Source organism: Aquarana catesbeiana, linkage group LG08, assembly GCF_042186555.1.
Source record: "Aquarana catesbeiana isolate 2022-GZ linkage group LG08, ASM4218655v1, whole genome shotgun sequence".
Lineage (NCBI taxonomy): Eukaryota > Metazoa > Chordata > Amphibia > Anura > Ranidae > Aquarana > Aquarana catesbeiana.
Genome location: NC_133331.1, coordinates 291158664 through 291180819, shown reverse-complemented (window position 1 = coordinate 291180819; position 22156 = coordinate 291158664). Strand labels below are relative to the sequence as shown.

General features: G+C 50.0%; 3 protein-coding genes across 3 annotated transcripts in view; 2 read left to right on the top strand and 1 right to left on the bottom strand.

The window, feature by feature from the left end:
- The window catches only part of LOC141104997 (uncharacterized), a 155514-nt gene that overhangs the window by 74667 nt on the left and 58691 nt on the right, over positions 1 to 22156 (top strand). The window lies entirely within an intron of this gene.
- Positions 1 to 22156, top strand: part of LOC141104777 (uncharacterized) — a 122017-nt gene that overhangs the window by 76890 nt on the left and 22971 nt on the right. The window lies entirely within an intron of this gene.
- Positions 51 to 21293, bottom strand: LOC141104771 (uncharacterized). The gene is made up of 8 exons (XM_073594503.1): positions 21145 to 21293; positions 19009 to 19122; positions 18309 to 18443; positions 18123 to 18201; positions 17909 to 18006; positions 17604 to 17819; positions 14810 to 14948; positions 51 to 3410 (listed from the first exon to the last, which is right to left on the bottom strand). The coding sequence occupies exons 2-8, from the start codon at positions 19102 to 19104 to the stop codon at positions 1786 to 1788; spliced, it is 2388 nt and encodes a 795-aa protein (XP_073450604.1). The 5' UTR covers positions 19105 to 19122; positions 21145 to 21293; the 3' UTR covers positions 51 to 1785.

Here is a 22156-nt window from a genome sequence, read left to right as displayed (position 1 = left end):
AATTGCTCTCATCGGAATCAAGGCAGCGAGGGAACAGACACAAGCACACGTTTTTCAAACTGTTCTACTGTTTATTACACATACTTAGATTGGAAGCATCGTTACAAAGGTAACTTCATAGTAGAAGGAAGTAAGGTTTTAACTAAGCAATGCAGGGCAATACCAGGAAAGAATGTAGGGATGTGTGTAGGTCAGAGAGAGGTAAGTGTCCTACACAAAGCATGTTAGTATAGGGAAAAACACAAAATGGTTGTGTGAGCTATATATACAAAATTCAGAGGTTATCAATTGCTCTCACAATATGAGCCACAACTATATAATGTTTTTTTCGGAACTTCCTACTCCTTTGTACAAACTACTACACATATATGCAGGACTTTCTTTTCAATCGGAATGGAGTTCTGGCACCTCCAGAACTGAATGTATGTAATGGCAAGGGGTGTGCTGCGAGGTCTGTTGTTGCCGGCTGCTGGAGGGTCTATTGATGCTGGCTGGAGTGGAGATCTGTTGTTGCTGCCAGGGGTTTATTGTTGCTGGGGAGTATTTTATTGTGGGTGGTCCATTGTTGCTGGGGGGAGATATTTTTGCTGGCTGCAAGGGATCTGTTTTACTGCTTTTCTTTTTATCATTAACAAATTCCATACAAATGACTTAATACCACAAATGTTACTTGGTTCTGTATTCTCTAAAAGGTGCAGAACTGGAGGTGGAAACAAGGAACGGTGGTTGGAGGTGGAATCATGGAACAGGGCTTGGAGATGGATAGGGTGTGGAACCAAGGAAAGGTGCTTGGAGATGGGTAGGGGTTGAACCAAGGAAGTTTGCTTGGAAATGGGTAGAGGTTGGAACCAAGGAACAGTGCCTGGAGATGGGTAGTGGGTGGAACCAAGGAATGGTGCTTGGAGGTGGGTAGTGGGTGGAACCAAGGAACGGTGCTTGGAGATGGGTAGGAGGTGGAACCAAGGAACAGTGCTTGGAGATGGGTAGGGGGTGGAACCAAGGAACATCGCTTAGAGGTGGGTAGGGGGTGGAAGGAAAAACTGTGCTTGGAGATGGGTAGGGGGTGGAACCAAGGAACGGTGCTTGGAAATGGGTAGGGAGTGGAACCAAGGAACGGTGCTTGGAGATGGATATGGTGTGGAACCAAGGAAAGGTGCTTGGAGATAGGTAGGGGGTGGAACCAAGGAACGGTTCATGGAGATGGGTTGGGGTGGAACCAAGGAACGGTGCTTGGAGATGGGTAGGGAGTGGAACCAAGGAACGGTGCTTGGAGATGGATATGGTGTGGAACCAAGGAAAAGTGCTGGGAGATGGGTAGGGATTAGAACCAAAGAACGGTTCATGGAGATGGGTAGGGGTGGAACCAAGGAATGATGCTTGCAGATGGCTAGGGAGTGGAACCAAGCAACAGTGCTTGGAGATGGGTAGGTGATGGAACCAAGGAACGGTGCTTGGAAGTGGCTATGGGGTGGAACCAAGGAACGGTGCTTGGAGATGGGTAGGGGTTGGAACCAAGAAACAGTGCTTGGAGATGGGTAGGGATTGGAACCAAGGAATGGTGCATGGAGATGGGTAGGGGTGCAACCAAGAAACAGTGCTTGGAGGTGGCTGGTGGTGGAGACAAGGGGTGACTTAGGAAAAGGGGGAGTTCCTGCACCTATCCTCTGAGGAAAAAGAGCCCTGCATATATTGATCTCTCCAGTGGCATTTCATCCCCTTTGTCTTCTCACCCGTGTGAGACCTTTGATGTCTTACAAGTTCTGTTTTCTGTGAACTACATTTTCCTCATTGGGGGCAGGAAGGTGGCTTCTGACACATGTGAGATTTTTGATGTGATGAAAGATTGCACTTGACTGCAAAACATTTCCCGCACTCAGAACATGCATACGGCTTCTCGCCCGTGTGAGACCTTTGATGCCTGACAAGTCCTGACTTCTGCGCAAAACATTTCTTGCATTCGGGGCAGGAATACGGCTTCTGGTGTGTGTGAGATCTTTGATGCACAGAAAGATGGGACTTGACTGAAAAACATTTCCCGCACTCTGCACATGAAAACGGCTTCTCCCCCGTGTGAGACCTCTGATGTGCGACAAGTTCTGATTTCTGTCCAAAACCTTTCCCGCACTCAGAGCAGGAAAACGGCTTCTCGCCCGTGTGAGACCTTTGATGTGGGACAAGTTCTGATTTCTGTGCAAAGCATTTCCCGCACTCAGAGCAGGAATACGGCTTCTCGCCCGTGTGCGATTTCTGATGTCTGGAAAGATGGGACTTCTGTGAAAAACATTTTCCACACTCAGGGCAGGAATACGGCCTCTCCCCCGTGTGAGATCTCTGATGTTTGACAAGAGTTGACTTATTCCGATAGCACTGCCCGCACTCAGCACAGGAATACGGCTTTTCCCCCATGTGGGACCTCTGATGTCTGACAAATTTTGATTTACCCAGAAAACACTGCCCGCACTCAGCACAGGAATACGGCTTCTTGTCTGTATGGCACAGTTGATGTCGGACATATTGGGCTCTCCACAGAAAAGATTTCCCGCATTCAGGGCAGGAATAAGCCTTCTCCCCCGTGTGAGATCTCTGATGTACAGAAAGGTAAGATGCGTCTGAAAAACATTTCCCGCACTCAGGACAGGAATACGGCTTCTCCCCCGTGTGAGACCTCTGATGTTTAGTAAAATCTACTTTACGCAGAAAATGTTTCCCGCACTCAGTACACGAGAACAGGTTCTCCCCCGTGTGAGATCTTTTATGCACATTAAGATTGGATTTAAAACGAAAACACTTCCCACACTCATTACAGGGAAACCTCTTCTCCGTTGGAAGGACGGTACTGTCCCTCACAGTCTGAGGTTCCTCAGGATAAGAGGAATACGATGGTCCGGCACCATCCCTCACAGTCTGAGGTTCCTCAGGATAAGAGGAATACGATGGTCCGGCACCGTCCCTCACAGTCTGAGGTTCCTCAGGATAAGAGGAATACGATGGTCCGGCACCGTCCCTCACAGTCTGAGGTTCCTCAGGATAAGAGGAATACGATGGTCCGGCACCGTCCCTCACAGTCTGAGGTTCCTCAGGATAAGAGGAATACGATGGTCCGGCACCGTCCCGCACAGTCTGAGGTTCCTCAGGATAAGAGGAATACGATGGTCCGGCACCATCCCTCACAGTCTGAGGTTCCTCAGGATAAGAGGAATACGATGGTCCGGCACCGTCCCGCACAGTCTGAGGTTCCTCAGGATAAGAGGAATACGATGGTCCATCTACACTGTGTGGTGCCGGATGGACATTTGAGGTAGTCGGGTTTTCTACTGGACTATACTGTGTGATGTCCTCATCTTCTACTTTACAGTCTGGAGACAAAGTGAGACAATCCTCTGAGGTTTTCCTCATCTCCCGTCCATCTACTAAAATAGAAATACAAAGATTATTACTAGACATGAGCAGATTGGTTCCCCTAAACCAGGACTCCGCCCACATCAGGCAGCTTTGTCTCTGAGGATCTTACAATTCCCCCCTTAAGGTAACTAGTAAATGGGTCCTCTGATCTCCTACCAGTTCATTTCTTTATTCATGGATAAAGCCAGAGAGTGAAAGAACCAATATTTATAGTGACAAGAATGAAGTTATATGGGATGAGTGCCATGTGTTGGTGTTGGGTAGTCATTGTTCCTACCTACAGTTGTGTTCATTGGTAACTTGCCTATCCATTGTTCAGAACCATAGGGTTGTACCGCCCCCTACAGGAGTAGGACACTAGGCAGAAAAAAAATGTCTTATGCCCCAGTTGAAGGGCCTTTTTGGTCGAAACGTGTAGGGCTTGGCTTATCGTTCCTCAGATTGCCCTGAATTTTTAACTTGTGATCAAAGTTTTTTTATTGCTGTATGCCGGTTTTTAGAAATAAAAAGCCATACTCTTTTGATCTACACTATTGGAAGCATTCCTTTTTTTCATACCATCCGGATGAGAGATTGGCCTGTTGTCCAGTTGGGCTTTGATCTTCAAGACCCAGCTTTGGTGTTCCTTCCATCGGGGGTTTGTGTGGTGGCCATCTATGACATCAGTGGAGGTCCTGGACCCTTTGGAGTTTCGTTTAACCGCCGATTCCAGTACCCTTTCCTATATGACTTTGTCGCTGACACTAGAGTTTAGTAACAAGCAGTGTCAGAAGTATTAAAACTCCTTAGAGGGGTGGGTGCTGTGTCTGTCAATCAACTCATAGGAAATAGATTTTACGGTAAGTCAAAAATCCCATTTTCTCTTTTGTTCATTGACAGACACAGCGCTCCATTATTCAGAACCATAGGGATATCCCAAAGCAGTGCCAAACATGAGGAGTGGAACAATGAAAAAATCCCAAGGCTAACACAAGAGCCAACCAGGAAAACAGGAGCTCAACAAAGGACAAGCTGGAGCCCAACCTGAACAATAACTCTTCGAGAGGGAATAGGGAACATCCACTTCGTAGAACGTTGTGAAAGTGTACACCGACGACCAAGTGGCCACCTTGCAAACTTGCGCAACGAGCGCCCGATGACAGAAGCCCCATGAAGCACTAAACACCCGAGAAGAATGCGCTGTAACAGGGGGAAAGAGGAACCCGATCCCTGACAGAATAGGCCAGAGTCATCATCTGTCTGATCCATCCTGTCAGGGATCTGTCAGCACCAGACCGGGACATTTGCGTGCGCCTATGCGCTGGCGCGCCCCTGTTCAGATGATGCAGCAGTCTCCAGCTGTTACTGTGCGTCAGCGCGGCGCATGTATGCGCGGGCGCGCGCGCATTCGAATTAGCGCCGTTTTGGCGCCAAGGAGCGCATAAGAGTCCTCCTGCTGCAGGGGTGCGCTGCTGTTTCGTCTCAGCTCTGTGAACCTGTTAACCTGCACCTGATTGATCGATTACCATATTGACCCGGCTTGTTTGACCATTCCTCCTTCTCCAATCCGACCCGGCCTGCCTGACTCTGCTGCTGTTTCTACCAGTACCGTTGCTGACCTCTGCCTGCCTACCGACTCTGCTTCTGCCTGCCGTTATTACCCGTCTTGTCTGCCTGCTGATCCGGACTGTCTGACCTTGCTTGTGCCTGCCCTTGCTTCTGTGCTGTTGTACCTTCAGCTCCAGCTCCAGTGATCTCTGCATCTGCATCTTCAGTGCTGCTGCCTGCTGCTCTCTGGTCACCACCTTACCTGCAGTCCAGCCATCCCTGGAGGGATCTCTACTCTGCTCCAGCATCAGAGACGTCTACCTCAACAGGCACTCCTACCCCACTGTGCTCATGAGTCCACTGTCCCCACTCCAATGGCTCTTGAACCAGCGTTGTATGAGAGGTCTTATCCTACAGTCAGGCTCTACTACCAGGTACTCAACAGTACGAAACAGCCATGACTGAGCCTGCAGGAGAGACCTCCTCGATGAAGGAGATCTGCACGCATCTTGCGGCCCTCACTCAAGCTGTGCAATCCCTTCAGGACAAATATACCAGACTTGAAGGGCAAGTTCAGAATCTTGCTGGGCCTAGTCCCATGGCTTCCTCTTCAGCCGCAGCTCCAGCACAGCCTGCTCCTGCTCCTTCCATTGTGATGCTTCCACCTGAACCGAGGGTCCCTATCCCAGAGAGGTTTTCCAGAGACCGGACTAAGTTTCGGGCCTTTCGCAATGCCTGCCAGCTATTTTTTGCCTTACAACCCCGAATCTTCTCGCTGGAAGTTACTAAGGTGGGGTTTGTGATTTCCCTCCTACAAGGGGAACCTCAGACCTGGGCTCACCGTTTACTTGAGGGGGACTCAGCCTTAACCCAATCTTTACCCTCATTTTTGATGCCATGGCTCAGCTCTATGAGGATCCTCAGCGGACTGCCACAGCCGAGTCAGCCCTGTTCGCGCTCCAGTAAGGCCGCAGACCGGCCGAGGACTATGTCACTGACTTCAGACGCTGGAGCGCGGACACTCAGTGGAACGATGCGGCCCTACGTCACCAGTTCCGCATGGGTCTATCTGAAGGGCTGAAAGATGAACTTGCTCGATTTGGCATACCAGATACCCTTGAGGCTTTGATCTCCTTGGCAATCCAGATTGACCGACGCCTCCGGGAACGTCGATTTGAACGTTCCGCTCAACAAACCCGCCCGGCCTGGATGACAGCAAGGGCTCCGGTTCCTGCAGCACGCCATCTACCTTCACCCAGTGTGAATCCAGTCAACGCCACACCTGACACTCTTGAACCCATGTAACTAGGGCTGATGCGACCTGCCTTGTCTCCTGAAGAACGGGCACATCGTCGTCAATTGAACCTGTGCCTCTATTGTGGTGGAACTGGACACTATTGTCCACAATTGTCCAGTCAAGATAAGTAAGTGCTCATCTTCTGTGTCTACCAGTCTCTCTGCTTTGTCTGCCAACTCTACCCACCTTGCCATTCCTCTCTCGTTACAGCTCCAGGAAGAGACAATTCCACTCAATGCTATCATTGACTCCGGAGCATGCAGCTGTTTTATCGACTTGACCTTTGCCAGCCTGCATAACATTCCTTTACGGACTAAGTCTCATGGACTCTCTGCTTTCTTAGCTGATGGCTCCCGCATTAAATCCGGACAAGTAACTCATGAGACTTTTCCTTTGCCTGCTACCATTTCCTCCCAACATAAGTAGCTGCTGACCCTTGATGCCATTACTTCTCCACTGTTTCCAGTTATCTTGGGCATTCCCTGGCTCCAAGCCCACAACCTGCACATCAACTGGGTCTCTGGAGAAGTAAAGTTTTTGTCGTCCTACTGTCAAGAACACTGTTTGGTAGAGAATCCCGACTCCTCAGCTACTCTGCTATGTCTTGACACCGACCAGAAATTATGCCAGTCTATACCTAAACAATACCACAAGTTCATCGATGTCTTTAGCAAGAAGGGGGCAGACTCCCTTCCGCCTCATCGCCCCTACGACTGCCCAATTGAGTTACTGCCAGGATCCGAGATTCCATTCGGACGTATTTTCCCTTTATCAGAAAAAGAGCAAGAGGCATTAAAGTCGTATATTGATGAAAACTTGGCCAAGAGGTTCATCCGCCACTCCACTTCCCCAGCAAGTGCCGGAATATTTTTTGTCACCAAGAAGGACAAGGCTCTCCGCCCGTGCGTTGATTATCGGGAATTGAACAAAATTACCGTTAAAAATCGGTATCCCCTCCCCTTGATACCTGAACTTTTCCAAAAGTTAAGGACTGCTGTCGTCTTTACTAAGCTCGATCTAAGAGAGGCCTACAACCTGATCCGCATTCGGGCCGGGCATAAGTGGAAAACAGCTTTTCGGACATTATGAATACCTGGTCATGCCCTTCGGACTCTGCAACGCCCCTGGGACCTTCCAACATCTGGTTAACGATGTTCTCAGGGACTTTTTAGACGTGTTTGTGATCGCATACCTGGACGATATCCTGATCTTCTCGGAATCTCTTGATCTGCATCGAGAACATGTCTGCAGGGTGTTGGGCCGTCTCCGCTTACACAGACTTTATGCAAAGGCAGAGAAATGCGAGTTCGAGCAACAAAGCATCCAATTCCTGGGGTTGATAATCTCTCCAACTGGCATCAAAATGGATCCTCAGAAAGTATCCACTGTTCTGGATTGGCCGGTATCCCTAGACAAGAAGGGAATTCAGCGGTTTATCGGTTTTGCAAACTTTTATAGGAAGTTCATCAGAGGATTCTCGGCCATAATTGCACCTATCACGCAGTTGACTAAGCAGAATGCCCGCCTCTCCTGGAATCAATCAGCCCAGGATGCTTTTGAGAATCTCAAGAGACTGTTTACCTCGGCCCCAATCCTCAGCCATCCTGAACCATCATTACCGTTTATTTTGGAAGTTGACGCTTCTGAAATAGCGGTGGGTGCAATACTCTCACGTTGTCAACGTAAAGGCAGCAAAGATCTAATGCATCCTGTGGGGTTTTTCTCCCGTAAACTTTCTTCTGCAGAAAAGAACTACGATGTTGGTGACCGGGAGCTTCTCGCTATTAAGGCTGCTCTGGAGGAGTGGAGGTACCTGTTGGAGGGGGCTATGCATCCAGTATTAATTTACACTGACCACAAAAACTTAGAATATTTAAGATCTGCTAAACGACTGAAGCCTCGGCAAGCCCGCTGGGCTCTGTTCTTCTCATGTTTTTGTTTTCATATAACTTACCGGCCAGGCTCTAAAAATATCAAACCGGATGCATTGTCACGTATGCATGACAATCCGAAAGACTTATCCATTCCTGACACCATCTTGCCCGCAAACAATTTCCTACTCCTGCAAACAGACCTACTCTCCCAGATTAAAGAAGCATCCTCTGATTCATCTAGGCCTACAGGGACTACTCTGACGATCAGAGATGGATTGTTCTGGAAGGGAAGCCAAATTTTTGTTCCTGAGGAGGTTCGGGTTAAGGTCTTGACGCTTCTTCATGATCATCCACTGGCAGGCCATTTTGGGGTCCACAAGACCCTGGAACTTGTGCAACGCACATTCTGGTGGCCCAATCTGAAAGACTTTTGTGAAAAATACGTCAGCTCCTGCCCTATCTGTACCCAGAACAAGACATCTAGAAATCGAGCTTGGGGTCTGTTAAAACCTTTGCCTGTACCTGATAGACCCTGGAAAATGATTTCCATGGATTTTATAGTAGAGCTTCCGTGTTCTGACGGGTGTCCAGCCATCTTCGTAGTGGTAGACCGTCTAACCAAGATGGCCCATTTCCTTCCCTTAAGGGGAACTCCATCTGCCATCGAAACCGCCCGCATATTCATCAAGGAAATCATCAGACTACATGGAGTCCCTGCAAATATAGTTTCTGACAGAGGGGTACAATTCACCTCACATTTTTGGAGAGCCCTGTGTGAAATCCTAAAAATCGAACTGGCCTTATCCTCGGCCTATCATCCTCAAACTAATGGGCAGACAGAAAGGACCAATCAGACCCTTGAACAGTACATCAGATGCTTTACATCCTTCACACAGGATGATTGGGTGTCCCTGCTGCCCTTAGCAGAATTCGCATACAACAATGCTAACCATTCAGCCACCGGTCAATCCCCCTTTTTCGCCAATTATGGCTTTCATTTAACCTTTCTACCTGATTTCCTTCCAGAGTCTTCAGTTCCGGCAGTACAGAATACAGTGGACTTCCTCAGCCACAACAATCAGATGTTGCAGGAGGCGGTGTCCAAGGCCCAGGCAGACAGCAAGAGAGTCTTCGATCGAAGAAGAAGAGGGGAGTTGAATTTACAGCTTGGTGATCAGGTATGGCTTTCTACCAGTGATATCAAGTTAGCACCTAGGTTTAAGAAGTAGGCCTAGGTTTATGGGACCCTTCCCGGTTAAGAGGAAAATTAATGAAGTATCTTATGAACTGACCCTGCCTGATTCTCTCAAGATTCATTCCATGTGTCTTTGCTTACACCTGCTATACCTGATCCCTTCCCTGATAGACCTCCTGAACCTATCTTAGTAGATGGAAGTGAGGAATTTGAAGTTGAGGCTATTCTTGACTGTAGAAGAAGACAGGGACAAAATCAATTTCTGATTAAATGGAAAGGTTACGGTCCAGAGAGTAACTCATGGGAACCAGACAGTAATGTCCACGCCAGGCGATTAGTTTGCGCTTATTTCTCTGCCCACCCGGAGAAAAGAAGGCTTGTGGGCATCCGGAGGCTGCCCTTTGGAGGGGGGCAATGTCAGGGATCTGTCAGCACCAGACCGGGACATTTGCGTGTGCCTATGCGCCCCGGTTCAGATGATGCAGCAGTCTCCAGCTGGTACTGTGCGTCAGCGTGGCGTTCAGGCGCGCGCAGGTGCACGGCGCGTGTGTGCACGGGCGCGTGCGCAAGCACAGGCGTTCGCGCCGTTTTGGCTCCAAGGAGCGCATAAGAGTCCTCCTGCTGCAAGGGTGCACTGCTGTTTCGTCTCAGCTCTGTGAACCTGTTAACCTGCACCTGATTGATCGATTACCATATTTACCCGGCTTGTTTGACCATTCCTCCTTCTCCAATCCGACCCGGCCTGCCTGACTCTGCTGCTGTTTCTACCAGTACCGTTGCTGACCTCTGCCTGCCTACCGACTCTGCTTCTGCCTGCCGTTATTACCCGTCTTGTCTGCCTGCTGATCCGGACTGTCTGACCTTGCTTGTGCCTGCCCTTGCTTCTGTGCTGTTGCACCTTCAGCTCCAGCTCCAGTGATCTACGCATCTGCATCTTCAGTGCTGCTGCCTGCTGCTCTCTGGTCACCACCTTACCTGCAGTCCAGCCATCCCTGGAGGGATCTCTACTCTGCTACAGCATCAGAGACGTCTACCTCAACAGGCACTCCTACCCCCACTGTGCTCACGAGTCCACTGTCCCCACTCCAGTGGCTCCTGAACCAGCGTTGTATGAGAGGTCTTATCCTACAGTCAGGCTCTACTACCAGGTACTCAACACATCCAGAAATGGTCGCAGAAGAAGCAGATAGCCCCCTTTCTTGGCCTGTCCATGAGCACAGCAAGTCTGACCTCCAAAAAGACTCAGTGGCTGCCAAATACAAACCGAATTCCCCAAACCACATCCCGGGCGGATAAGGCAAAAATTCCTTAGGATGTGTTGACCAGGGACACAAGGAAGACAACACAATGTCCTTATTCAAAGGGAAATCCGATGAAGGAGCAATGGAAAGGGGCGAAGAACCACCTTAACCTTGAGTAACACTGGGAAAGGTGGACGACAAGATAGCGCCATCATTTCCGACACCCTGCGAGCAGAGGTGATAGCCACCAAGAGGCCACCTTCCGAGACAGAGTAAGCAGTGGAATCCCCCAAATATATTGAAAGAGAGGCTTCTGTAGAACTGAAATCACCAAGTTCAGATCCCACGGCAGTAGAAGGGTGGAATCAGACGTCAAACCCCTTGAATAAAAAAGGTACGCACCAGGAAGTGCGAGACCAGGGGACAATGAAGACCACCCAGGCTGACACCTGGCCCTTGATGGTACTCAAGGCCCATTCCTGCTCAACTCCGCGTGAAGGGAGGCTGGAATCGGAGCCACCGAGAAAGAACGAGGATAAAATGCCTAGTGACTCACACCAGGATATATGCATTTTCCACCTCTGGAGGTAGAACCTCCTAGAAGGTAGACTCCCTAGCTATCAGCAGCGTTGGAACTGCAGCACCTGGCTCATCACCAGCCAGGCCGTTAAAACCAGCCACTCTAAAGCAGGATGGAAGAACGGCCCTTGGGCCAGTAGATCCTCCCTGAGAGGCAGCCCCAAGGAACATTGGTGACCAGGCAACCCAGACCAACAGGACCCATCCAATAGAATGACCGGAATCCCCACGGCCGTGATCCTGCGCAAAAGCCACAGTAGAAGCTTGAGAGGAGGAAAGGCGAAGAGCAAAAGTTACCGGCCCCATGGGCCACCAGAGCGATTGAGGTGCTCACCAGAGGATCCCGTGACCTTGCCAGAAGCCTTCGTACCGTTCTGTTGAGCCAGGACACAAACAGATCTACCTCTGGAGTGCCCCATTGGAGACATATCCAATAAAACACGGCCCCGTGAAGGGCCCAACCCATGGTCCAACCCTAGCCAACTGAGGCATCTGCCTGTCAGAATTCCACTCCTGGAATGCACACGTCAGAGAGAGCCGGAACGAGACGTTCTGCCCACTGGAGGATACTGGCTACTGCCAGGGCTGCCTACACCCTATTTGGCCCGGCCTGGTGATTGACATAAGCCACCGCCGTTGCATTTTCCGACTGGATCCGTACCGGGAGCCCCCGAAGTCGATCCTTCCACGATCCAGACATAGTCTGATCGCGAGAAGTTCCAGGATATTGCTCGGTAGTCCGGATTCCACCAACGTCCAACGACCCCGAGCAGAGCTCAGTCCCAGGACACCTCCCCACCCAGACAGGCTGGCATTGGTGGTCACCCTGTTCAATACAAGGGGAGAAAGGATTTACCCCCCCAAAGAACCGGAGAGCGAAAAGCCACCAGACCAGGGAACCTCTGCTTTCCTGGCTCAGCTGAATCCGATTGTCCAGAGACCTCGGGCACTTGTCCCATTATGCCAGAATCTCCCCGGAGGGAGCTTGTATGGAGCTGTGCAAATGGAATCGCCTCAAAAAAGGTAGATACCATCAGACCCAACACCCACATGCAGGTCTGCCTGGAGGCCCACCTGCCGGACAACAGTAAATTAAAAACGCAGCATGCAACATCTGGAGTTTGTCCAGGGGAATTAACACTCTGGCCAGAGCTGAAGCCCGGGTCAGGCTCAGATAATCCAATGTTCTGGAAGGGGCCAAAGCAGAGCACATAGTGGAATGCGTAAGTAAGGATTCGTGATGTTGATAGAAGCCAGAAAGTCCCCATGATGAAGGGGTGCCACCTCCGTGCAGACGGACTCCATCCTGAACTTCTGTACCCACACCAGGCAGGTCAGGGCCTTGAGGTCCAGAATTGGACGTACCATGCCCTCCATCTTTTGGACTGTGAACTCTGAAGGAGAACTGCAAACGGTCCGGCGACAGACGCACACTGGACTCCTCAAAGCGGTACCCCACAGCAGGCGTTTTTGGAAGCACAAAGGGGCACTTTGGACACTCCCAGTCTTCATGAACAAGTTTGGCAAAATAAGAGTGAGAAGGGAACGCTTTCACTACGCAAGATGACTTATGGGTGCCAAAGGGGAACCGGCCCACCACCGCTGCATCCCCGATCTTGAAAAGTTCCCGCACAGATGTAAGAAGTGCGACAACCAGCGCAGTTTCATGCACCACTGACAGGACAGGGAGCGTGGCCACCAACCCCGCAAGGTGGGCCACGTCTGTGGCGGCAGAGCCAGATATAGGATCGTTCGAGACAAAGGAGGTAGAGTAGGGCGGGGGGGGGCCCACCACAAAAAACTCAAGAGGGGGCCACCAACTGATACCCCCGCCGCCCGAGGCCGCACAGGAGATGACGATCGAGGCCCTTCACAGGGGGGGCGCCGACCGAGGCCCTTCACAGGGGGGGCGCCGACTGAGGGCCCACATAGGGGTCGCTGACCGAGGGCCCACATAGGGGGCGCTGACCGAGGCCCCTCACAGGGGGCACCTACAGGGGGGCGCTGACCGAGGCCCCTCACAGGGGGCACAGATTGAGGCCCCTCACAGGGAGCACAGACCGAGGCCCCTCACAGGGGGCACCTACAGGGGGGCGCTGACCGAGGCCCCTCACAGGGGGCACAGATTGAGGCCCCTCACAGGGAGCACAGACCGAGGCCCCTCACAGGGGGCACAGACCGGGGCCCCTCACAGGGGGCACAGACCGGGGCCCCTCACAGGGGGCACAGACCGAGGCCCCTCACAGGGGGCGCAGACCGAGGCCCCTCACAGGTGGGCGCCGACTGAGGGCCCACATAGGGGGCGCTGACTGAGGCCCCGCACAGGGGGCACCGACAGATGCCGTCCACACAAGGCACCACTGAGGCCCCTCACAGGGGGCCCAGGCTGAGGCCTCGCACAGGGAACGCCAGGAGCACCCACTTCAGGCCCAACTAATGGACCCCCAAAGAGAGTTCGCCCTCAGAGCCCTCACAGCGCCGCTCCTCTGGTAGGAGGCGGCCACGAGGCCCAGCAGGCCGCAAAAGCCGCAGCCTAAATTTTCGACCGCCTGCCGCGAGTGCGTGGCCCGCGGGGGTACCGGGCCGATCCGAGCTGCTGAACAGAGGGCGGACACCCAAAAAGCCGGAAAGCGGTGGCCTCCGCAGCCCGCCCCGGGGGCGCCCACCCAGCACCCGGTCAGCAGGCCGCAAAGCCGCAGCCTAAATTACGGGAGGGCTGCCGCAGGCAGTCCCCCGATCACGGACATCCGGTCACCCGCCTCCTAGGCCCAACCACTGCAGCAGGTGGGCCCAAGGGATACCCCCCAGTAGCAACCCCGAGGGTGGAAGGTGGAAGGGAGGGGGGGGTGTGTCCAAAAGCACCTAGGCCAGAAGCCTGGGCCTCAACCGATGGAAGGAAGGGACGGGGGTGGAGAACCCTGGAGGGACCGACTACCCCAGGGAGTACCCGTGCCCCACGTCCAGGGAAGGAGAGGAGAGGAGGGGGGGGCCAGTACTTACCGATCCAGCGAAGCGTGCGGGTAACGCTCTCAGACAGGTCCCCTCGCCACCGAAGTGGGGGGGCTGTCAGCCATGAGGAACGCTGCGACTTAGGCCGAGACCCAGTCGTATGCGATCTTGCGAGACGTTTAACTCCATTGGGGGTATGTCACGGCCTACCTAGCGCATAGCTGTGGTCTGCACACGCTTGCTGGCCAGACTGGGGAGACGACTGGATCTTAGTGTCCACTTGTCCAGTGTCCAAGGGAACTAGGTCCTTACTCCTGACTAGGCAGAAAAAAAACTGAAGGCCTATAGCAGAGAGGGGGGGGGGGGTGTATACCACCTAGGACTGCCCATAGGCGTAGCCAAGTCTTTTTTTTTTCTGCCTAGTGTCCTGCTCCTGTAGGGGGCGGTATAACCCTATGGTTCTGAATAATGGAGCGCTGTGTCTGTCAATGGACGAAAGAGAAATCAACATTTTGCTGCCAGCTGAACCCCAGGAACCTCCATAAATCCAGTCTAGATACATAAATTGTGTCTGCAGCACAGAGAAGGAAGATTATCCGAGAGAAATACAGGAATACAGGACGGGGAACACAGCTCAGGAAAGTGACCAGGGGATTACAGGCTGATATCACCCAGTCCCCGCCCTACTCTGGACCAATCAGTGAGCAGTATGGGTGGAGGAATGGTTTTGGTGTTAATGACCCACCTGTGCTGATCTCTGTAGGAGTGTCCTCCTCTATAAAGGTCTTGATTATTTCAGCCTCCTCCACATACGTCTCTTCTTCTTCTTCTTCTTCTTCATCTTCTTCTTTAACCTCAACTTTTATATCTATCGGATCTTCATCCTAAACCAAGAACATGAGAGAAAATAACACAAATTCTAATGATGTGAGACTGCATAGAATAAATATCCCCACAAATCACTTACATGTTCTAGATGCTCCGTCCCACCAACCTTGAAACCACGAGGGATGGTGTGACCTTCCTGTGTGGAACTCCAAGAATACAAAGGAAGGGGACTGTCAGGGCTGGGCTCAGCCCTTCCTTCTAAAAGCTGGCCGCTCAGCTGTCGGCTAATTGCCAGCTCCTATCTCTCCACAGTTACTCAGCTGTTGATGATATCCTGCTCGTCAGTCCTGCCTACTTAAGCCGTTCAGCCCAGGGGATCTCTGCTTTCACCTTGGTCAACATCACAGAAACTATCTCCTGCAATCCTGTTCAAGACTGGCTTTGCCGTCATCCCTTCTGGCTCCAGATCCTGCTTGCCGTTCACTACACTGATCCCTGACTTCTGGCTTGGCTGACTATCCGTTCTGGTTACTGACCTTTGGCTATGTTTTGACTACGTTTGTTCTTTTTACTTTTGTTATTAAATAAGTGTGATTTAACTGTACTTCTGTCTCGGCCTGATTTCATGGTTTCTGACAAGGACACCTCTCTGGTGAGTTTTCTGTTACTGGGCGTTGTGCAAAAACCTCACACCAACTATGCAGTTAACCAATTACACACCAAAACAGCTGCCGCTATGGGGTTGGTTTACTAAAACTGGGAGAGTGTAAAATCTAGTGCAGCTGTGCGTAGGAGCCAATCAGCTTCTGACGTCAACTTGTTCAATTAAACTTTGACAAAAAAAAAAAAAGAAAAAAGAAAAACCTGGAAGCTGATTGGTTTCTATGTAGAGCTGTACAATTTGTGGGTTCTGCCTTCTACTATTAGATAACTTTTGTATGATATGCCATAAAACCTGATAATGGGCTGTTGGCTTGAGTCATGTCTACCTAACCGTTTGTATTCGGTGAGGATCGGTGTGTGAGTGTCTGATCACTGCATAGTCTTATTATCAGGAGAATGTGGAGCCATGTAGTACACAGAGGGAAGGAAAGTAAAGGGGGAGGGTGAAAGATGCCGATGTATCAGGAGAAAGCGAAAGTAACTTTTCTCCTCTCTCACCTCGATCAATGCAGGAACTTCTGCAGCTTCTGGAAGCCCGCGGGATGAACATGCAGGGAAGGACAATGCACTGTGTGTACCCATTGGCTGAGGAGGCAGAAGCACCGCCCCCTGCTGCCTTCCCAGTCGACAGGTAGCTGAAGCTCACGATAAGTGCCTTCCTCCCTCCTTCCCGACATCATAAGGGACCTCTCAAGAACCGGCCTTCTTTACAATGCAGATCGGGGAAAAATGTATTTTCAGCCGGTATCCAGTGTATGCAGTTCGGCTCCTGCAGCTGATAGGCTACACTAGCCTGGCTGCTGTGAAACTGCTCTGGGGTGGGGGGTTGTCCCTGCATGGAACAGCTAAGAGCCCGAGAGCCAGCATTGATGTCTCTCTCTCCCCTCCTTCCTATCTCACACGGAATGATACACAGACGATCTGCTCCTTCTCCCCCTCCCCCGCTCCTGTGTGCTCCAGGGAAGTCAAGTGTGAAGCTAAGGAGCTCACACTTCCCACGGTACACACAGAGGAGAGGGGAGGGGGAGAAGGAGCAGATCGTCTGTGTATCATTCAGTGTGAGAGAGGAAGGAGGGGAGAGAGAGAGACATCAATGCCGGCTCTGATGCCACTGGTTGCAAGACGTGAAGCGGTTATAGCAACCAGTGGCCGGAAGTAGACTCAGGAGGCGGAGCCAGCAACGCAGCAGCTCAGTCCATACCTGTTCCCTGCATTCCCAGTGTGCGTTTTTTTTAGTTGGGGGGCACATTATAATGTTGGGGGGGCCATGGCCCCCTCTAGCCCCCCCCTAGTGACGCCACTGCTTTAATGACCACTACTAAAGAAGGCGGGGATCTGTTCCTCCAGTTTTCATCTTAATGAGAGGCGGAGGAGGTAAATTTTGTAAATAAGTAATTTTTCTCCTTCACTGATGTGCGCTGAAGAGGCGGCACTGGTGAGGAGGCACTATTATGCTGCACTGATAGGCGGCACTGAGGTGGCACTGGTCGGGGGCACTGATAGGCGGCACTGATAGGTGGTACTGGTGGGGGGCACTGGTATGCGGCCCTGGTGGGCACTGATAGGAAGCACTGATGGGAATTGATGGGCAGCACTGATGGGCACTAAAAGGGAGCACTGACTGGCACCAGTAATGGGCACTGATTGGTGGCACTTCTGGGGCTTTACTGTAATCTGGGAACTGATGATTGGTGCCCTGTTTACATGCTCTGTTCTCCCTCTTCGTCTCTCATCGACCGAGAGATTACAGGCACTTCCTGTATTTACATGTGACCAGTTGCGATTTGACACATCCGATCACATGGTTAAAGAGCGGCATCAGCGATTGGAGATTGGGGTTGCACTGTGTTCTAGCAACATGCCGCAGCCGCGATTGCTGCGCGTCCCTGCTGGCGCTTGGGAGCAGCTGTTTGGGTGTGCCGTTGTATTATGTCCATCCAGAACGAGAACCACACCGTCCCTCCGTCATTTGATTACATTTTCACTCTGAATATATTATAAAAGATTCAATGTCACAAACATGCTTGTGTACGATTGTAACCATCTACCTGATCCTGGTGGTGGATGGTGTGATCTTCCCGTGTGGAATCCCGGGAATACAGAGGACGGGGACATCTCTCTGGTGGGTTCCTGTAGATAGATGACTCCACCATGGTGTCCTGGTACAGATCTTTGTGTCCTTTCTCTATCACCCCATCCTCATCATCCTCCTCTTCTTTTATCTCTTCTTTAACCTCAACTTTAGAATCTCTCAGGTTTCCACTCTGAATATATAATAAAAATGACAACAATTGTTACAATGCAGATAATGTACAGATCCTAATGATACTATCAGTGATTGTTCCTCATCTACCTGATGATGGTGAGGGATGATGTGATCTTCCTGTGTGGAATCCCGGGAATACAGAGGACGGGGACATCTCTCTGGTGGGTTCCCATTACTGGATCCATCTGTAGGAAACACACACACTGACTGAATACATTGTTTCTATGTGTTTATCAGATGATGGGGGATCTAGGTGGACCCTCCGTACTGCTCTCTCCTTTACAATAAAGTCTCCTCTTACCCGGTGATGTGAAGGGCGGCTGATTCTCCATCATGACGTCCTTGTAGAGATCCTTGTGTCCTTCTAAATACTCCCACTCCTATGTAAAGAAATAAACATGTCCAATATTGATAGTACGATGATCATCCAGACACATCCCTTGTCTGTTACTGGATAATGTCCCAGAATTCCCAGAATCCTCCTCACCTCTCCTGTCAGCAGCTCCATCATCTTCTTGGTGACTTCTAGAATCTTCTCCATGTTGTGTCTCTCAGGTTTTAGGGAGTCACATGGAGGCACTGTGATGGTCATATGATCACCTGACTTCACAAGAGGAAATCTCTGTATTGGAGAACCAATAGGAATATCATGTTAGAATCCCAGAATCCTCCTCACCTCTCCGGTCAGGTCTGTGTTTTATTAATAGAGATAAGAGTGACGTCATGTGACCTCCCAGAATCCTCCTCACCTCTCCGGTCAGGTCTGTGTTTTATTAATAGAGATAAGAGTGATGTCATGTGACCTCCCAGAATCCTCCTCACCTCTCCGGTCAGGTCTGTGTTTTATTACTAGAGATAAGAGTGATGTCATGTGACCTCCCAGAATCCTCCTCACCTCTCCGGTCAGGTGTGTGTTTTATTAATAGAGATAAGAGTGGTGTCATGTGATCTCCCAGAATCCTCCTCACCTCTCCGGTCAGGTCTGTGTTTTATTAATAGAGATAAGAGTGATGTCATGTGACCTCCCAGAATCCTCCTCACCTCTCCGGTCAGGTATGTGTTTTATTAATAGAGATAAGAGTGATGTCATGTGACCTCCCAGAATCCTCCTCACCTCTCCGGTCAGGTATGTGTTTTATTAATAGAGATAAGAGTGATGTCATGTGACCTCCCAGAATCCTCCTCACCTCTCCGGTCAGCAGGTAGATGATCTCCAGGGTGAGGTTTAGTATCTTCTCAGTCATGTGACTCCGGTCCTCCTCCATCCTCATCCGAGTTGTCATGTGATTTATACAGGTCTCCTTGTAGACGGATAATTTTGGGAAATGAAAGCAAGAATTATTTGGATGGTGTTGGTCACACAATAATAGAATGTGGGGTGGGGGTGTAGGTGGGTTGCTGTACATTTAAGAACTACTACCCCCATGGGAACAGATTTAGTTTGAACTGTTTAGTGTTTGCTACATTTTTGGGGTCCCAGAACCCTTTTGACCTGCCAGATCAGAGTTTCTCTTTTCTCTGTTGGGTTGGTTTTGTATCTGAACTGGTTTTGATTAGTTCTAGGATTTGTAGACAAGAAATGACAAATACGACCCTCCTGTCTTCTTCTTGCTTTGCTCTGAGGCAGTGCTGTGAGGGTCAATGTAGGGTCATCATGACGTTGAGGCAGAGAAACATGCTGGATTTTGGATGGCTAATGGACTGTCTCCCCCCCCCCCCCCCATTCTTTCCCAGATACACAAACCTGATCCCTAGTTAAGAAAAAAAAACAATGGTATAGGACAGTGATGGCGAACCTTGGCACCCCAGATGTTTTGGAACTACATTTCCCATGATGCTCCACTACACTGCAGAGTGCAAGAGCGTTATGGGAAATGTGTAGGCCGTAAACTCCGGCTCTGTGACTGGCCGGAGTCGCGTGACGTCACGGCATGACCCCTACTAGAAACGGCACAATGGGCCCTTTTTCGTAAATATCTCCTAAACCGTGGAGGTTTAGGAGATAGTTCAGGCAGGGAAGGGAGATGCCGCTCACAGCGCTTCCAAACCTGAAGTAGTTACCGCCCTAGTGTGAACTCGTTCCAGGTGCTGACTTTGCATAGACTGAGATGAGGTGAGGAAATTCCTGGATAGCCGCACACTGGAGAAAAAACATCTTTATTGAAGTATAAAAATATATCCAAAATGCAGTCACATGAAAAGAAGATACAGGCTCAAAAAACAAGCTAACGCGTTTCACATCATAGGATGCTTATGAGTAAGCATCCTATGATGTGAAATGCGTTAGCTTATTTTTTGAGCCTGTATCTTCTTTTCATGTGACTGCATTTTGGATATATTTTTATACTTCAATAAGGATGTTTTTTTTTCTCCAGTGTGCGGCTATCCAGGAATTTCCTCACCTCATCTCAGATATTCCCAGCACCTACAGGTAAGCCTTAATATAGGCTTATCTGTAGGTAAAAGTGGTTGTACATTGTGTACAACCACTTTAACCGCCGTCACCTGCGATAAATTACCGCATGAGAAAACGCGGTAGTTACCGAACAATAAAAAAAAAAAATAAATAAATAAAATAAATACACTAAATTCTTATTGCATTGCAATTTCACAACTGATTTATCGCATGCGTTATTTTACCACATTTTATTTGCCGTTATTTAACGCTTAGTGAATTGACCCCTTTGAATCTCATAAAATTACAAACATTTAGTTCCACCCCAAATAATTCCCCCCCCCCCCCCCCCCCATCCCCTGATCAAAGACTGATGTGGTGGGAAAGGTGACAAATCTCCGAAATGAAGGAAATGTTCTGACCCCCGTGAGTGAGTCTGAAGGCACACCTCCCAACATTCTGAGATGGGAATGAGGGACACCTACTAACAAATGTATGTAGGCATAGGACACGCCCCCTTAAAGGAGAATTAACCCAAAAAAAGGTTAATTAAACGCACAAGTGCTTTTTTTTACCACTACTATTCCTTTATATTGGCTTTTAAAATGTACAAATGCAGCAGTTTAGAAATTGGATGAAAGGTTTAGCACCGGGAAACACTTTTTGAGAGATCAAAAATGTATTTTATATACAACTGTATAGATCAGAGCAAAATGAGGGACAAATGAGGTGGAATGAGGGACAGAACTCCAAATCAGGGACAGTCCCAGTTGGGAGCTATGTGAAGGGGTTAATCTAGGTTTCCACACTATATATGTGTGTATCATCATCTGCTGGAGATAAAAGACGTCACAGTGACTATGGAGGAAGAGGACGGAACATGACGGGGGGGGTTACTGGGTGTAAATAGAAAATAAGATCTTATTACCTCCTCTGCTGCCACTTCCAGCAATGTCTCCTCTCAACCCCCTCCTGGCTCACCTCTCACCCGGAACTTCCTATTTATACCTGACATCACTTCCTGTCTTCCATAGAGACTTCCTGTCTGTTATCCATAGGAACATCTTGTCCAGGTAGAAGTGAGATCACCACCTTGTGGAGCTCAGAGGAACTGCAGCCCCCCCCCCCCCCCCCCCCCCAGGAAACGTCTCGTAGTGTGAACTGTACAGTAACACCTTGGATTACGAGCATAGTTAGTTCCAGAAGCATGCTTGTAATCCAAAGCACTCGTATATCAAAGCGAGTTTCCCCATAAGAAACATTAGAAACTCAGATGATTCGTTCCACAACCACTGCTGGTGTATGAAGTACTGTACGTGGCCAGAGGTGCGGGTGTGCTGGTGATGCTCAGAGACACTCGGGAACTGCTGACATTTTCAGGTGCTCCAGCACCCGTTACGCCCCCCCACCCAACTGGGAGTGTCTCTGAGTTCTCCAGCGCCCCCAGACTTCTGGTCACATACGGTAATACATACACCAGCAGCTTGAGTCCTGCTCGTCTTGCGAGATAAGCGCTCACAAATCAAGTCAGGATTCTAAAAAAAATATAGCTCGTCTTGCGAAACGTTTGTATACCACGTTACTCGCAAACCGAGGTCTCACTGTATATCCATATAGATGGGGGTCATCGCCACTCCCACCAAGGGGAATAGAAATATATTAAACAAATAATAACATCTGCAGTGTCCAGTGGTAATCTCACTCAGAATTCCAATGGAGAACCTGGGAGATTTGCCTCAACTTCTCCAATAGCTGGGAGAGATCCCTCAAAAACATGTGTCTCTCAAGTTCCCTGAGTTTACAAGTATATATCTAATAGAATATACAATACATACACAGCACAAGGCCGTGTTCACACGATAAGTTTCTCGGGGCTGCAGTAGGAGGAAAATAAGTCCCATTGTTGGCTCTTAGTAAGAATAAGCTAAGCCCCACTATTG